We start from the raw sequence: 17,234 nt of genomic DNA, 5'->3' as shown, positions 1-17,234 counted from the left end.
GTTCAGGGTCAATCTTCACACACAAAAAAGAAAAATAGAATCTAGACCCAGACCTCCTTACACTTTTCACAAAAATTAACTAAAAATGGATCATAGACCTAAATGTCCAACACAAAACCATAAAACTCCTAGAAGATAACATAGGAGAAAACCTAGATGACTCTGGCTGTGGCAATGACTTTTCAGATGCAACACCACAAGCATGATCCATGAAGGAAAGAATTGATAAGCTGGAATTCATTAAAATTAAAAACTCTTGCTCTGTGACAGACAGCCTGAAAAAAATGAGAAGACAAGCCACAGACTGGGAGAAAATATTTGCAGAAGACACACCTGATAGAAGGCTGTTATTCAAAATATAGAAAGGACTCTTAAAACTCAACAATAAGAAAATGAACAAGCTGATTAAAAAATAAGCAAAAGTGGAGGGCCGGCCCGGTGGCTGATTGGTTAAGTTCCCGTGCTCTGCTTTGGTGGCCCAGGGTTTTGCCAGTTCAAATCCTGGGCACGGACATGGCACCGCTCATCACGCCATGCTGAGGCAGTATCCCACATGCGACAACTAGAAGGACCCACAACTAAAAATACACAACTACGTACCTGTGGGCTTTGGGGAGAAAAAGAAAAAATAAAATCTTAAAAATAAGCAAAAGTGGCTGGCCTCATGGCGTGGTAGTTAAGTTTGTGTGCTCCACTTCAGCAGCCCGGGGTTCACGGGTTCAGATCCTGGGCATGGATCTACACACCGCTCATCAAGCCGTGCTATGGCAGCATCCCACATACAAAACAGAGGAAGATTGGCACAGATGTTAGCTCAGCAACAATCTTCCTTAAGCAAAAAGAGGAAGATTGGCAACAGATGTTAGCTCAGGATCAATCTTCCTCACCAAAAAAGAAAGAAACAAAAAAGCACAAAAGACCTGAACATAGACCTCACCAAGTAAGATATATAGACGGTAAGTAAGCATATGAAAAGGTGTTCAACGTCATATGTCATTAGGGAATTGCAAACTAAAACAACAAAGAAATACCTCTACACACCTAGTAGAATGGCCAAAATCCAGAGCACTGACAGTACCAAAGGCTGGTGAGGATGTGGAGCAGCAAGAACTCTCATTCATCGCTGCTGGGAATGAGAAATGGTACAGCACTTTGGAAGACACTTTGGCAGTTTCTTACAAAATTAAACATACTCTTAACATATGATCCAGCAATTGTACTTTTTGGTATTTACCCAAAGGGGTAGAAAACATGTCCACACAGAAACCTGCACACGTATGTTTATAGTAGCTTTATTCATAATTTCCAAAACTTGGAAGTAACCAAGATGTCTTTCAGTAGATGAGCAGATAAATAAACTATGGTACATCCAGAGATGTATTGTTCAGTACTAAAAAGCTACGAGCTATCAAGCCATGAAAAGACACAAAGGAAACTTAAATGCATATTATTACGTGAAAGAAGCCAATCTGAAAAGGCTACGTATCTTATGATTCCAAGTATGACATAATGGAAAAAACAAAATTATGGAAACAGTAAAAAGATCAGTAGTTGCCAGGGATTAGAGGGGAGGGAAGGGAGAATAGAAAGAGCACAGAGCATTTTTAGGGCAGTGAAAATACCCTATAGGGTACTACAATGGTGGATGCATATTATTATACATTTGTCAAAACCCATAGAACGTCCACCACCAAGAGTGAACCCTAATGTGAACTACGGACTTTGGTGATAATGTCGTGTCAACGTAGGCTCCTCATTTTTGACAAATGCTCTTTGGTGGGGGATGTTAATAGTGGGGGAGGTTTTAAGTCTGTGTGAGGGAGGGGATATGGAAACTCTGTACTTTTGGTTCAATTTTGTTGTGAACGTAAAACTACTAAAAAAATAACATTTGTTAATTTTAAAAAGAATAAAAATTAAGTAAAAAGAATTAAGCACTGTTGATCTCAAACAAATAAACAGCCAGTTATTTTACCAGCAGAATGGGTTTATTCAGGAACACCAAACCATTACAATTCAGGACATATGGTCTATGGTGAATCACAGGCGAGTCCAGAGAAAGAAAGGAGAGAAAGGTTCTTTTATATAGCTGGGAGGGGCTGTTGTAAAGGAAGAGTCTGTTGGAGGAGACCGGGGAAAGTGTGGTGGCTTTTCATTGGCTGAGTTACGGAAGTCTCTCATTGGCTGAGCTGTCACTGGGTGAGGAGGAATTCCTTCCTTCCTTCTGCTGGGGTGTAAGTAGTATCACTTCCTGTGGGAGGTGCGAGGTACCTCTCTTCTTGTTGGGTTCTACAGTGTGTGTTGAGTGTCAAGTGCATGAGAGTTCTCTCTTCTGGCCCCTTGACTCCATTTTATTTATTTATTTATTTTCATTTGTTTCTTTTTTAATAATAGTAATCAGCATTGTATGTCCTTGTATGTACGTAATTAAGATTAAATTATCTACTTTTCTAGGTATCACCGATTTGAATAAGGGCAAAGCAAGAAAAGAAAAACTATTTGAGAATTTGATTTATATAACAGTGGTGTTATAGTCATTTATGCAAACTGCTCTCCATTCATGCTTAATTATAGTGCAGCTTAATAATAATTATATCATTAAATTTTAACTTCATTTGACTTCAACAGTGAATGTTATTTTCCTAACTTTCAGAGCCCGGTGCCCATATTTCACGGTCATCTGCTCATGTGGCCATCCTCTTGATCATTCAGCAAACATTTGAGTGCCCTCCATGTGTAGGGCTGTGCTAGGTTCTATGGCAACAGAGGTGAATACTGCATGGTGCTTGTTCTAAAGCACATATGACTTAACAAACTTGTAAATAAATAAATCATGATAGAGCATGTTAAGTGATATAACAGAAACATAAAGAGACTAAGAAACTAGCTCCTCTTTAGGGAATTTGAGGAAAACCACCATGAGGAGGTGCTAAATGAAGTAGGCTTTTAAGCATGAATAGGAGTTTTCCAGACAAAGGGACCAGAAGGAGGGAGAACATTCCAGGGCTGGGAATTGTGATGTGCAAACACTCTGGATCAAAGCAAGTGTGACTGGGAAGTAGTGAGAAGTTCCCTGTGGAAGGAACATACGACACAGGAAATGGGGCCATAGGACACAGAGCTGATAAAATTGGCCAAGGCCGTATCACAAAGACCCTCATTCACAAAGCTGGAGGTTTCATCCTGTAGGTAGGCACAGGACCAGCTGTGATTTTGGAGAGGAAAGCTCTGGAGACAGCGTGAAGAGTAGTTTGGAGAAAGAAAAGAAAAGAAGGTTCCATCTTAGGAAAATAAAAGAGAACAGAATAATATTTCACGAACTTCTTTCCATGTTAATAAATATACTTCCCAACGACGCTTCTAAAGATTGTATAAAATAGCATTATTATTAACCAAATGGCTCCCTTAGGATATCTTTTTTGTGTTTTGTTTTGTCTTTTTCTTTTACTGGTTATTATAAATAGTTCTGTAAGGAACATATTTATTTGTTGATCTTTGCACAGATTCTTGATTATTTCCTTAGATAAACTCTTAGGAATGAAATTGCTGGCTTAAAGGAATGCACATGTTTAAGGCTTTAGATAAATAATCAGATTGTCCTCCAGAAGGTTGTACCAATTTCATTCACACTAGCAGTGTTTGAGTGCTTTTCCCCACACCCACAGCAATATAGATATTATAATTTTTATAAATCTTTACCTATTGACACACTATAGGCGATACCACATTGTACCGTTTTTTGCTAGTGAAGTCAACATTTCTTTTTTGTGGAAAAGAGGCATTTATATTCCTTCTTTTGTAAATCATCTGTTCTTGCCATTTGTTCCCTTTTCTACTGGTATTTTTGCCCTTTTCTTTCTTTGTATGTTGAGGACATTCTGGTTTGCAGTATATGGTGTAAATAAGTTCTTTCAGGTTATTTCTGTACCTGTCTAACCTCCCCTACTAACTGTAATCCCCTTGAGAAGAGACATCTTTGAGTCCCCCACGGCACACCGCATAGCTTCTCTTCCATTGTAGGCGCTCAACAAACATGCTGGGATGAAGGTTTGAACTGTTTTTGCCCAACCTACTTGATGGAACTCATTCTGCCCTACTCTGCAAGAGGAAGGGGGCCATTCTCCCCTCCTTCAGAGCAATATCCATCTTGTCTTGTTATTTCCTTCCTTCATTTAACCAGTATTTACTGAGCACCTTATATGTGCGAGGCACTGTCCCAGACGCTAGGGAGACTGCAGTGAGCAAACTCATGCTAGTTGAGGGAGACAGATAATAAACAAGACAAATGCAAAAAATATGTGTTCCGTTAGGCTGTGATCAGTGTTATGAAGAAAGTCAAAGCAGAGGAGGTGGTCAGGTAGACCCCCTGAGAAGGTGAAGGATGTGGAGTTAGCCAAGTGGCTACCTGGAGGAGAAGCATTCTAGACTGAGCAACGCATGCAGAGGTCCCGAGGCGGGAGCATGCATCCAAGGAATGGCAAGGAAGTCAGCGTGGCTGGAGGGCAGGGAGCAAGTTCAAGAGGCTGGTGGAGGGCTGCGGATCGTGTACAGCTTTGCAGGCCATTGTAGGAACTTTGCTTTTTCTCTGAATGAAAGGGGAGAGTTTGGAGCAAAGGAGTGGCATGGTCTGTGTGACCCTATAAAAAGACAGCTCTGGCTGATGTGCTGGGACTAGACTAGGGCTGGAGGGCAAAGTTAGAAACAGGGAGACTGTTAGGAGGATATTAGTACTCCAGGTGAGAGACGATGGCAGCCTGGACCAGGTGAGAGCAGTGGAGATGGTGAGGAGGGGTCGGATTCTGGGCATATTTTGACTACAGTAGAGCCGACAGAGTTTCCTGATGAACTGGATGTAAAATGTAAAAGAAACAGAGAAACAGAGAGGGTTCCAAGGATTTTGGCTTGAGCAACTGAAGGATGCAACTGGCATTAACTGAGATGAGGAAGATGCAGGCAGAGCAGGTTTAGGGGAAAAGATTAGAGCTTTGATTTTGGAAATGTTGAATATGGGGTATCTCTTAGACCAAGTGGAGAGGTTGAATATATACATTAACAATGGCTGTATTTCAGAGGTGGGATATTAGAAATTTTTTTTCTTTCTCTTCCCCTCCTCTTCCTATTTCTTTTTTTTTTTCTTGGTCCTTTTGAATTTTTCAGAATTTTAAAATCTCGGGCAAGTTTTACTTTTACAATAGAAAAAAATATGCCACTTTTAATTTAAAAAAAATAATAACATGAGTTTGAGCTATGGGGGAGGAATAATTGAGTATTACAGACCTTCTTTTAAATCTGCTTGCATCCAGAATTTGAAACGCAAGTCAACTCAGCAAACATTCTCTGTGATCTTACTACAGGCCAGGCACCCTCCTACATTCAAGGGACACCGAGATACAAATAGGGTCCCTGATCTGAAGGAGCTCACAGTTCAGCAGGCTCCAGGCCAGCCTCAGTCAGCGCTGTCATCAAGGTGCAAACCAACAGCCAGGGAGCACGAAGGAGGGAGGTAGCAGTGAGGATGCACAAAATCCTTGTGTCATAAAATGTCAAGAAATGTACAGGTGAAATAGATAACCTCCAGGCCACACTGAATGTGATTTTAACGTCGGATGGAAGCATGCAGCAAGTGACAGGTAGGTGATCAGGTCACTCTTTACTTAAACACAACACGTGTGCTGTGGGAAGTCCAAGGACACCTCTGGAACTGGGAAGGCCCCCTCCCCACCCACATGCACTCAGGCCTATGTGAGCCAGGGTCCGGCTGCCAGGTCTGGGGTAAGAGCTTAGGTCAGTTGACCTCTGTGGGAACCTTCCAGGTGCATCTCGGCACAGTAACGTGGCTCCAGCCTGCGGTGGGGCCTAGGCCCTAGGTCCCCCCTTTGGCACGTGGGCACGCCTGGCTGCAGCTGGTCTTCTTCAGCCCCTCCTGATGCGCAGCAGGGAGACTTGGCTGTGTGGCATGTGGATGTGCAGTTCATGGAGGAGCTGGAGGGCAAAAGGAACAGGTGGTACCTCCAGCGCATCTGGCCCATGAGCTCACCACAGGCCAAGGACAGGAAAGGACCATAGGAGAGAAGGAATGAGGAGGCCAGCAGCACTTCCTGAGCCTCCTGGGGGCTGGGCAAGGGCTGGGTGCTTCATGCACATTATGTCGTAGAATTACCGCACAGTAACCCTATAAAGCAGGTAGTATTAGCCTCACTTTATAAGGGAGGAAAGTGCTATGGAGTCACTTACCCAAGGTCATACAGTTAGGAACTGGACTTCACACCCAGATCTATCTGGCTCCAAAGCTTATTGTTTCTCTGACCCCTGAGCCCTACGCCAGTGGCCAGCGCCCAAGAAGAACTGATGCCCGGCACCCACATGGCCTGGTTTCTGCACCTCAGCTCCTGACCCGCTTCTATCTCCCTGGCTTCTTTCTGACCCCTGAAATAGCTTCCAGTTGGGGGGGCTCGGATCTGACACAAGCCTGGCTTCTCTCTTAGGTTAGGATTCACACTTGCTACTTTAGTCATCATGTGCAGTGGGTATTTGTCCTATATTTGGCTGTCCTACTTCAAAACCCCTATGCTGTGTTCAGAGAACTCCTTATTATGGGAGTCCCAGTGGACCCCCCTTCCACTAAGAGAACTTCAAGAGCCCAGATCTTCTGTTTTCTCACCCCTGGCAGCAAGATGTGGGCACAGGAGCTAGGCTGAGCTGGCTTATTCTAACCTTCCATTGGTTCGCACCATCCCCCAAAGCCCTGATTCCTGAATTTCACCACTGTAAGCTGTGTCCGGTGATCTGGGTTTTAGGAGAATTTTCCCAACCTGTTGTACAAATACATCCCAATTTTGGTACCCATCTAGAGCGTACACCCATGGGATTTTTCTGCCTAACATCCCTATTTCCTTTGGGGCCTGTCCTTCCCATTCCATGTGGGTCAGGTCAGGCTGTCAGTCATGGGGGCCCCTACAGGCCAGTGAGATCAGTCTTTCCCTAGTTTGATATGCAGATCTTGGGACAGGGAAGTGCCTTGCGAATCTAGGGTTGTCACAGCCATCTTTCCTTACATATGGAGAGAGACTCTGAAGAACGAAGGGAGTGGAGCTGAGGGAGGGAGAGAAAGAGAAAATCCTGATGATCATGGTTGAGCTGCTGGATCCAGCCACAACTGAAGTTGAAACAGCCACTTCTAGGTTTCTCAGCCAATATCTTGCTTTTTCTGTGTAAGCTACATTGAGTTGATTTCTGCCATTTGCAACCAAAAATCCTGCCTATCTGCCCATTAATATCATTGACCTTCTCCCAGGGACCAGAAGGCCTGAACTTCCTAGGGCCTGAGGACCTTGGGAATGAGGGGAAGAATTTTTTACAAAGCAGAGAAGGTAAATTCAGAACTCAGGAAATGTCAGGCAGGGCTCCTTAGATTTAGCTCCTAACACCCAGAGAGAAACTAGACCCCGCCCAAGCGCAGCAGCTGCTCCTCTTCATCCTGCAGATCTTCCCTGGGGTCTCCAGGAACCTCTCACTCTCCTCCACTCCCCTGGCCCAGGAAGCGCCCACTCACCTGCTGCATCAGCCTCTCTGCCACTCTGGGCTCAGTGAGGTCTTCTGGGGAGGCCACGCTTAGCCGCAGGAGGAGGAAGCCTCCATCCCCACCTGCAAGTTAAGAACAGTAGGAAGATGAAAATATGGGTAAGTCAGTTCAGGAAGCAAGACGTGACTCTGCTACCCAGCCCCCAGCCCCCCTCTGTATATACGTGCTCGCTCTCATGTGTAAATGTGTCTGTGTTCATGTGGGATCTCACACTTACTGCAAAGAGAAGGAGGATTCGCTGGATTCCCTCTCCAATAATCGGGCCCAGTGTAGTGTCTTCCCAACAAGAGTGAGGGAAATGATGGTTAAAGGCTCCATTCACATTCAGAGAAGCCAAAAGTCTAGTGTGAGGAAGGAGAAATGAAAGTGGATCTAGAACGTTCTCAAGGCCTGGAGGTCCTGGATAGGGCTGTTGGGAAAGGGCCCAGCTGGGGAGAATGATGGAGAGAGGCTGGCTTTCTGAGGGATGCCCTCAGCCAATTCTTCCAGTTCTAAGTTGGAAGCCATCCTGACTTAGCAGCTCTGTAGGCAAGTTCTCCGTTTTGTTGAGCTCTAATTGGCCTGCCTTTACCTGCCACCTTGGAGTCATTTCTTCCTATTAGAACATCAGTAGAATTGATCCGGAAAATAACACACATGTGAAAAATGTACTATTTATGCAACACTGTTTGTCATAACAAAATACTGAAAACAACCTAAATGTCCATCCATAGAGGGCTGGTTAAATTAATTAAGGTAGGAGCCGGCCTGGTGGCACAGCGGTTAAGTGCGCAGGTTCTGCTTCAGCGACCTGGGGTTCACCAGTTCAGATCCCGGGTGTGGGCATGGACCACTTGGCACGCCATGCTGTGGCAGGCATCCCACATATAAAGTAGAGGAAGATGGGCACGGATATTAGCTCAGGGCCAGTCTTCCTCAGCAAAAAGAGGAGGATTGGCAGCAGATGTTAGCTCAGGGCTAATCTTCCTCAAATAAAAAAATTAATTAAGGTAAAACAAAATGGAATACTGAGCAGCCATAAAAAAGAGTGGCTTCATCTCAGAGATCTGTGTTTATCATATGCTCCACCTGTGTAAAAAGGAGGAAAGACATCTATCTACACCTATATCTACCATCCTCCTTTTTATGCTTCCAAATGCATATTTCACGTCCAGAAGACGATTCACAAGAAAGTGATACCCTCGGTTATGTGCGTGAGGAAACTGGGTAGTTGGGGGACCGCAGTGGGAGGAAGGCCTTGTATGGGGTACCCTTTTTACCTATTGAATTTTAAATCATGTCAGTGTATCACCTAATCAACAAATAATAAAGAAAAGCATTTTAAAATAAAAATATATTAATAATTGAACTTTTAAAAATAAAAGCACAATAGGAGACTATAAGTTTTAGAATCAGACCTTCATTTGGGATCCCACAGCCGTCTTTTACCATCTTTAAATCTGCTTCCTCAGCTGTCAGATGGGTGATAACAGCCACCTCATAAGGTGGTTTGGAAGATTTAATCAGAGGAGATATCACATGCTAGATTCATAGGACACTGCCTGGCATCAGAGAGAACATTCAGCTGGTGCCAGTGCTTCCTGGTTGTGAAATATTTTTATATCCCCTCTGCCTGGAATACAAAAGATACTCGGTAAGGTGGTAGTGATTAATATTTTTATTTCACCTCCCCAGAAAGGCAGGGCAAGCTGCGGCTATGGCAGGGATGAGGTACAAGGACAGAGCGATGGAAGCGGGGACGGAGGTTACAGGCTGACCAGGAGCTGGGCTGACCAAGCAGCCTCTGACAGGGGACTTCTTCCCCGAGAACCGTCTGTTGTCTCAGAGACGCAGCTTTAAAGTCCCAAACCTTCGCCCAGGTTGCTTATTTATTTTCAGTCACCCTCTATGGCACCAAACCCAGCAAGGACATCCAGTGAGCCGCCCTTTCATGGGGTCCTAGCTGCTCAGAAGGCAGCAACTTGGGCCAGACGCCCACATGGGGCCCCTCTGTGTGGCTCTGGCTGAAACAGAGGCTTCCAGAGCACGAGGGCTGTGTCTTTTAAACAAAACTAGGGGCCTTGCCTGGCGCACAGTAGTTACTCAACAGTTAACTTCATAGAAGGGCAGAGCTGGGAGGGACCTCATTGCTGTCCACTGCACCCCCTCCAGCTACTGGTGGAGAAACTGAGGCCCAGAGAGGGAAAGGGACCTGTCCTAGGTCGCTCAGCTTGTTGCGGGCAGAGCCAAGATCTCAAACTATTTCTCCAAACTTGCAGCCCGCGCTCCCTTCATACGCCACCCTCACTCTGCTTCTTACTCGTTTTGGGAAGAACCACTAGAAGATCATGAAGAGGCGACATCAGAGACAGGGCTCAGAATAGTCATCCAGACCCTTCTTTCCTTTCTGTTCCTTAAGCATGTAGACATCCTGGAGACTCCAAACCCCAAACCCCAAAGATCACACATGGGGGAGCCACTTACTTGCAGGAACTTCTGTGGTCCCCCTTGTCTGAGCAGTAGTGGGCGCGGCTTTTGGGGGCTGCCCTCTGGTTGTGCTGGCTGTCTTCAAGGTCTTCGCTGAGGCTGTGGTCTTGGCTAAGGTGGTGTTTTCTTCTTGGCTGCTGTCGGCTGTAGTCGGATGGACAGAAGGAAGAGGCCTCGTGCAGTCGGGGATGGGCCCGTTGGTCCTGCTGTCTGTGGTGGAAGTCTCTGAGCGGGTGGAGCTCTTGATGGTAATTCCTTCGGAGAGGCTGTAGACCGTAGCAAGGGAAGTCCCTTTGCCCACTGTCGACCCAGCCTCTGTGGAGACTGTAAATGCTCCTGGGACCTCAGTGTGGCTTGTCGTCTCAGCAGAGAGGGCTGAGACTTCTTCCACAGGGTTCACGCTGACAGTCGCCCAAGTTCCACTAGGGGTGGTGGCCTCAGCTGCTGTTGTTTCTCTTTCTGTGGTGCTAGTAGCAGGGAGTGGGGTCTCAACTGTGGTCTCATGTGTGGCCGATTCTGCGGTGCTGGCGGTAGACGAGGCCTCCGCCGAGGTTGTGGTCTCGGTGAGGTGTGATTTCGCTTCCGTGGGGTCGGGCAAAGCTGACACCTCAGGAGTGGACAGGGCCTTTCCTCCTGCGGGGCTGTAAGCTGTGTCTGAGGTCTTAGGGATGCTGGCAGTTGTTTCCGTTTCCATAACGCTGCCATTGGTAACCTCAATGTCAGAGATGGTGGAGGCAACCAAGGCTTTCGCCGGAGCAGTGACATGAGGTGCCAGGACTTGTGAGGTGGTGATGGCTGGAACTGAGCTGTCAGAGGAGGTGCTGCTCTCCAACGTAAGGGCCTTGGCTTCTGTGAGGATCTGAGCCAATGTCAAGGCACTAGTTCTGATCCTCTTTGCCTCTTCAGAGCTGTCATCAGTACAAAGGGTGTCAAAGGCTGCTTCCAAGAGATCACTGCCTGTAACAATCTGCACTGTGGTCATTCCAGTTCTCGTGGGGTTGTCGCTTGTGGCTGTTGTCTCCATAGGAGGGGTCATCACGACCATGAATTTGGAAGGTGTTCTTTTTGTGAGGGCCCTGGTCTCTGCTGCAAGACTAATGGTCCTGGTTTCCGTGGTCTCTGCTTCTGAAATGGTGCTGCCTGGGATTAAGGTACTGTGAGAGGTCTGGGTGCTCAGGGTTTGATGACTTTCCAGAGGGATGTGGCTTGGCACAGAGGTCTCAGCAAGGTCAGTGGTCTGGAAGGCTCCCTCTGAGCTTGTTCTGACTCCTGGAGTCACAGCAGGCACTTCTGTGTGGCTCGTTGTCACCAAAGGGCCTGGTCCACTGGTGCTGGGGCCTGTGTTGGGTAAAACCATCTTTGTGAGCCATGCGTCCCAGTGGACTGACTTCACACAAGCTCTTGTGTTTATGGCCTGGGCACAGCTAGGAGGAGGGTGGGGAGAGGGAGTTGCTTTGACCTATTTTTCATCTATATATACAAGGAAGAAGGAGGCAGTATCGGGAAGTCCTGTGCAGCAGCCACGTAACTGGGACCACGCTGACTGATGTCCTCTGATGGCACACTTAAGGCAAGCAAGCCCCAGAATCTAGTTGGTTATTGGTCTGAAGCCGTCAAAGGGGATGTGTGGGGCCAGGATCCAGCTTCAAGGGGGAGCAAAGAAGTCAGAAGTCCAAATGAGCCAAGAACTGCAGGGCAGGGACCACGACTCTCAGAACTTTCTGAAAGAATCCTTGTCACTTTCCCTTGGATACTTTTCTCATCCAGCAAATGTTTCCCCATGGAAGTAAAAAACTTTTCGAATACAAGAAACATCTGTGGTTTTGTGCTCAGAGGCAGCTGAGAGGACTGGCGGAGAAGACCCTCCAGAGGCAGTGTGGGTGGTGGTGGCTCCAGGAGGGAGGGGAGCAGGCGGGGGCCTTGGGGCTCTAGCAAGGGAAAAGGGGCAAGTTTCCCAGCCCCGCCCCAGCCTCTCCTGAACATAGGCCTAAGACGACAGAACGCCTGAACTGTGGAAACGACGTACCAAGCATTTTCCATAGGTAACAGGGAGCCAGGTGAGGCAAAACTTCACTTTTTTTAGAAAGATGCTCCTGGCATTTCTCCATAGGGCAGAGGGTCTCTGTTCACTTGACCGACCCCTGACATTGTGGGAATGGAGGGCCAGCGGGCGCTCACCACCCTGAGGGAGGCTACAATGGGGTCTTTTGTGGGCTGGCAAGGGCGCCTCCCCTGTCTACCAAGGGGGCCAGGCTCTCTCTGTAAGTGGGCCAAGGAGCCTCTTGGGGAGGGTTGCCAGATCTTGCAAATAGAAAAATGATAATTAACAGGATGACCAGTTAATTTTGAATTAAATTTCAGATAAACAAGGAATAACTTTAACAAAAAATAATTTTTTTAGTATGTGTATTTCTCATGTGATATTCGAGACATACTAAAAAAACTTCATTACTTGAAATTTAAATTTAAGTGGATGCCCTGTATTTTATCTAGTAACCCTACTTTTGGAAGGAAAAGGATCAAAATAAAAGCCCCCTTCTCTGGCATTCTGGTGATTCAAAATGGTCTTTACTGAGATCTACTGGCCCAAAAGTACCCAAGGACCCAAAGGAGGGCCAAGACCGTTTGGTCACCTCTATCTAGGGTGTCAGGACGGGGCCCCAGGTCCTCAGCTTGTCTTCCTGTGTCTCCCACTGAAGGATGAAAGAGCACTGGGCCAGGAAGCAAGAGACAGGGTTCCAGCCCCGGGTCTGTTGCCTACGAGCTCTAGAGTCTAATGATTTACTGGTTCACATCCCGACTCTGCCTCCTACCAGCTCAGCCACTCACTGGACCTCTTCCAGCCTCCATTTCCTCCCCTGTGAAAAGGGTCACGATGCCTGCCTTGCCGTGGTGGTGAGGACCAGAGGAGAGGGGAGTGGGAAAGCCCTCATATTCCAAAGCCTGCAAGGGGTTATGAAGCACCCCTCCCTGACCACGTCCTCTCATGGAGTCACTCGAGAGCGACAACCTAATTTTACTATAGTGAGAATTTCAGACTGCACGCACATGCATATTAAGTGGGTCACGGCATTCACTCGCATTTCCTGTCCAGTGCAATCTAACTGCACGCAAATGACGCTTTTACAGGAATATATTTTCTTCTCCCCACTTCAAAGCCCGAGGCATTTCTCTGAGCCTCCTTGGTGCCCACACAGCAGAAGCAGTCTTTCTGCGTCAGCCCACACAGCCTGAGGCCCAAACAGTGGTGCTCTTGGGGTCTGACCACGGACCACCCCTAACACATTTTCTTCTTTTTCTGGGAGCCCCGTGGTGTCATCCTGCTGTGAGAGCCCCTGATGCTTCCCAAACCATAGTCTCTTCATCCCTGGGGCTCTCACAACCCCCACCCAAGTCTCTTACACACCAGGGGGCTTCTCCCACAGAGCAAAGCCTGCCGGGCCCTCACGGCTCCAGAATGTTGCAGCTCTCCTGGCCCATTCCTCACATCAAACAGGTGGAGAAGAAAGCCTGTGCACTTTGGACCTGAGTTTGGGTCCCCTCTCTGCTGCTTGCTCTGCCTCTTCCCAACCATGTGACCCTGGCCAGGCCTCCCGGGTCCAAGGCTGCATTTTCTCATCTGTGAAATGGAGGTAGGGGTTTCCATCTCATAGGGTTGTGAAGATTAAATTAAATTAAACGTAAAATGTGCAGCACAAGCGTATAGATCGTGCGAACCTGCAGGAGGCGGTGTGGTCCAATGGTTACGGATGCCTGGAATGAAACCCTGGCTCTGCAGACGGGCTACTGAATCCTGGTAAACCTCAGTCTCCTCACGTTTAAGGGAGGATGCGGGAGTGGGGTAAGAATAAGAATCGTATCTCTCTCATAGGGTTATTTTGAGGATTAAAAAGATAGTGCATAAGGGTATATGGGAACTCTACTTTCCACTCAATTTTGCTGTGAACCTAAATGGCTCTAAAAAATAAAGTCGATTTAAAAAAAGATAAGGCATTTGACAAGGTTGGCACAGTTCCTGTTACAGATCAGTGTTAGTTCTCTTCTTCCATGAAAGCCCCCCCTCTCTCAGAATCCACCTCCCCAAGCCGTCTGTGATAGTCAGACTTTTCACGCAAAAACTGTTCTTTAAAGGAAATCTGCGCTGGAAAGTAAACTTGGAGGAGTTAGAATCTTGTCAAGCCACATTCTTGGGCTTTAGTCAGATTTATTACCAGCCCACCCCTCCCTCGCCCCCTACCCTCCCCACCCCGCTTACACATACTCCCACAGGCGTAAAGACACACCCACAGCGACCTCACAATGACGTCGCTCATTTGTACAGACCGGACCACAGTGTCGTTAATACCTAAGCTGACACACTGCCATTTGCACGCTCTTTATCAGCTATAGTAATATTTCATATATAGCCTTAAGGTTAATTATAATTAACCCAAGAGAGCTACTCTCACCCACAAAGGGCTGCCAGAACAGAAACTCAGCCCCAGAGCCCTATCAGGAGAGAAGCCCACAGGCCCCCTCTCACCTCCATACCTGCAGAGCTCCTGGGGGCCCCGGCCTCCCAGCAGAAGAAGAAAAGGGGCAGCAGCAGGCCCCAGAGAGAGCCCATCCTAGCTGGGGATCCGGCCACCATAGCCCAGCAGAACTGCCCACTGCCTCTCACTGCCACCTTTTCCTGCTTCCTCAACCCCGGGAGGAGGGGCGAGCCACCTGCCTGGTATGACTGGGTAGTTTCCAGGACGCAGCCAGGTGATCACGGAGGCACAGGCTGAGAGAGCTGGCAGGTTTCGAGTCAAGGGCTGTCAGCGAGCTAATCACCCGTCCCCATTGCCCAGTGACCTCCGTGACCTCTCCACTCTGAAGTTTGATTTGAAGATATGGAATCATTTCTACGGTGATGTTCACCTCCCTGGGGCCGCAGCCCGGGAGGCCATGGAAGATGGTGTTTCTCACACATCTCCCCTTCCCCAACCCCATCCCCTTGTGTGGGGGGCTTACGCTTTTAGTTAGATAGACCTGGGTTTCATTCCTAATCCTAGACTTTATTTCTTCTATGATCTAGGGCAAATTAAAGAACTTTCTGAACCTCAACTGTAAAATGGGCATAATCCCTACCTCCCTGGGTTGTTTTGTGGGGATTACATGAGATAGTAAAGCTCTTACACAGTGCCTGATACATGCTCAGTGCTCATCAAAAGCATATACATTGTAAGTGCTCAGTGAGTGAGAGCCCTGACATCCACCCTGATCCTCAAGCAATAGAGAGAAGGGACGGCCTCCTGAGGTCTGGAGGAGACAGCTCTCCAGTGTGGGGCAGGAGTCTGATCCCTAACATCCCTCCATCTTCACATCCAGTGGTTCTCTCTGCCAGTCAGAGCCAGGACCCTGGCCCTGGCCAGACTGGAGGTGCGGGTTGGGGAAGGCAATGGCTGGGAGAAGGGAAGGAGTAAGAGTGCTGGTCTGAGTAACAGGGCCTGGGAGGGGGAAAGTGTGAGGGTGAAGGCTTAGAGAAGCTTAGGGGATTTGACCACAGGAAGGAGAACCAGGCTGCAGAACGCATTTCCAAATGCCCTAGAGAAGACTCGTACCCCTTCAAGGGGCGAAGGTGAGGAGCTGTTATGGCCACAGCCTAGTGGCCAAACAAGGTACCTGGGGGATTTCAGGGCAAGAGTTTTGTGATGAAATCAGCTCTGGGTAGAGGAAAGCTTGCTGGATCGGCATCAAGAAATCAAAATCTCACAGCTGGAAGGAACTTTAAAGTGGAATCAGAAAGTCTAAGTTCTGTTTCCAGCTCCTTCCTAATGGTGGATCAGGAGCTGTGTGATCTTGGACAAGTTATTTGCCTTCTCTGGGCCTCTGTCAACAAGGGCTCCTTGTTGGTCCTCTTGGCCATGCAGTCTGAGGTTCTGCTTCGGGTGTGAGACACTGTCTTCTGGAACTTCGCCCTGCGTTGGATAAAGACCTCTGCTGCCTGGAAGGAGGAGGGAGCCATTCCAGGGTGTAGGGAGAAGAAGATCCTACGAGAGGCTGAGGGGCAACCATTGGAGATGCAACCCAGCACTTGAGGTTCGGGATCTTGGACCCCAGTTTCAACTACACTATTAATCTGTAGAGTACTCCTGGCAGGCTGAGTCCTTCCACCCTCCATTCAACCTCAGCCGTTGACTTCATAAACGGAGGATGGATTCCCCAAGGTGGGTTTCAGGTGGGGAAAGCAGGCCAGACCACAGCAGTGACCTGGATTCTGTTCAAGCCCTGTCTGGTAGCCTGTGATCTAGCAGGAAGCTTCCCTCTAGAGAAGACGGAGGAGAAATCCAGCAAGAATGCAGCTCCTTTCTGCCACCTCCCTCCCCTCCTGGGCCAGGGCTCTGCCCCACCCGGGCTGGGAGAGAGACTTCCTCATTCCAGCAGCCAGTGGCTTTATCTACAGACTGAGGTATTCCAGGTGCCTTCCACCCCCAGCACGGACTCCCCCCTCCATTTCCTCTTTCTTTCACCACTTCAGTGATAACAGCTCAGCTCCAGCCCAGTTGCCTATGATGGGATCTGACCAGGAACCCGCTGGGACAGAAGCCTGGCTGAATACTTCCCTGGGTTTGCTGAATTTTGTCTTGTCCGTCTTCCTCTATATCTTGGGGGACTTTCCAAGCCTGGGCACATGACTGTTAGCCCTGGGGCAGTAATAAATCTTACCCAGAAAGTTCCTGGACCTTTTTTTTTTTTCTAATTATTTATTAATTATTTATTTATTTATTTATTTTTGGAGGAAGATTAGCCCTGAGCTAACATCTGCTGCCAATCCTCCTCTTTTTGCTGAGGAAGACTGGCCCTGAGCTAACATCCATGCCCATCTTCCTCTACTTTATACGTGGGATGCCTGCCACAACATGACTTGCCAAGCAGTGCCGTGTCCGCACCTGGGATCCGAACCGGCAAATCCCTGCCGCTGAAGTGCAATGTGCAAACTTAACTGCTGCGCCACCGGGCCAGCCCTTCCTGGACCTTTTCTTCAGCCAAACTCAGCTCTTACCCTGAATGAGCATAGGCGTATTAATTTAAGAAACATACATGGAGCACCTACTCTATTCTAGACATTGTTCCAGGCATTTGGATACATCACTGAGTAAAACAGATTCTAGCCCTTGTGGAACTAACTTCCTAGTGAAGAGAGAGGGCAAACAATAAGCTT

At 47.7% G+C, this 17,234-nt stretch overlaps 1 protein-coding gene across 1 annotated transcript; it reads right to left on the bottom strand.

The window, feature by feature from the left end:
- Positions 1-915: 915 nt before the first annotated feature.
- On the bottom strand, positions 916-14,743 carry MUC20 (mucin 20, cell surface associated). The gene is made up of 4 exons (XM_014830713.3): positions 14,579-14,743; positions 10,046-11,386; positions 7,553-7,644; positions 916-5,982 (listed from the first exon to the last, which is right to left on the bottom strand). The coding sequence occupies exons 1-4, from the start codon at positions 14,676-14,678 to the stop codon at positions 5,914-5,916; spliced, it is 1,602 nt and encodes a 533-aa protein (XP_014686199.1). The 5' UTR covers positions 14,679-14,743; the 3' UTR covers positions 916-5,913.
- Between the last annotated feature and the right edge of the window lie 2,491 nt (positions 14,744-17,234).

Source organism: Equus asinus, chromosome 5 (assembly GCF_041296235.1).
Source record: "Equus asinus isolate D_3611 breed Donkey chromosome 5, EquAss-T2T_v2, whole genome shotgun sequence".
Taxonomy (NCBI): domain Eukaryota; kingdom Metazoa; phylum Chordata; class Mammalia; order Perissodactyla; family Equidae; genus Equus; species Equus asinus.
The sequence above is the reverse complement of the archived record's forward strand: the minus strand, read 5'-3'. Positions and strand labels throughout refer to the sequence as shown.

What these genes read in the sequence shown, in the direction of transcription:
- MUC20 (XM_014830713.3), bottom strand. Translation starts at nt 14,678, where the DNA reads ATGGTGGCCGGATCCCCAGCTAGGATGGGCTCTCTCTGGGGCCTGCTG. An exon ending in GGCCCCCAGGAGCTCTGCAG is followed by an intron (nt 11,387 to 14,578) that starts GTATGGAGGTGA and finishes TACCCAACACAG; the next exon opens with GCCCCAGCACCAGTGGACCA. An exon ending in GACCACAGAAGTTCCTGCAA is followed by an intron (nt 7,645 to 10,045) that starts GTAAGTGGCTCC and finishes CTTAACTTGCAG; the next exon opens with GTGGGGATGGAGGCTTCCTC.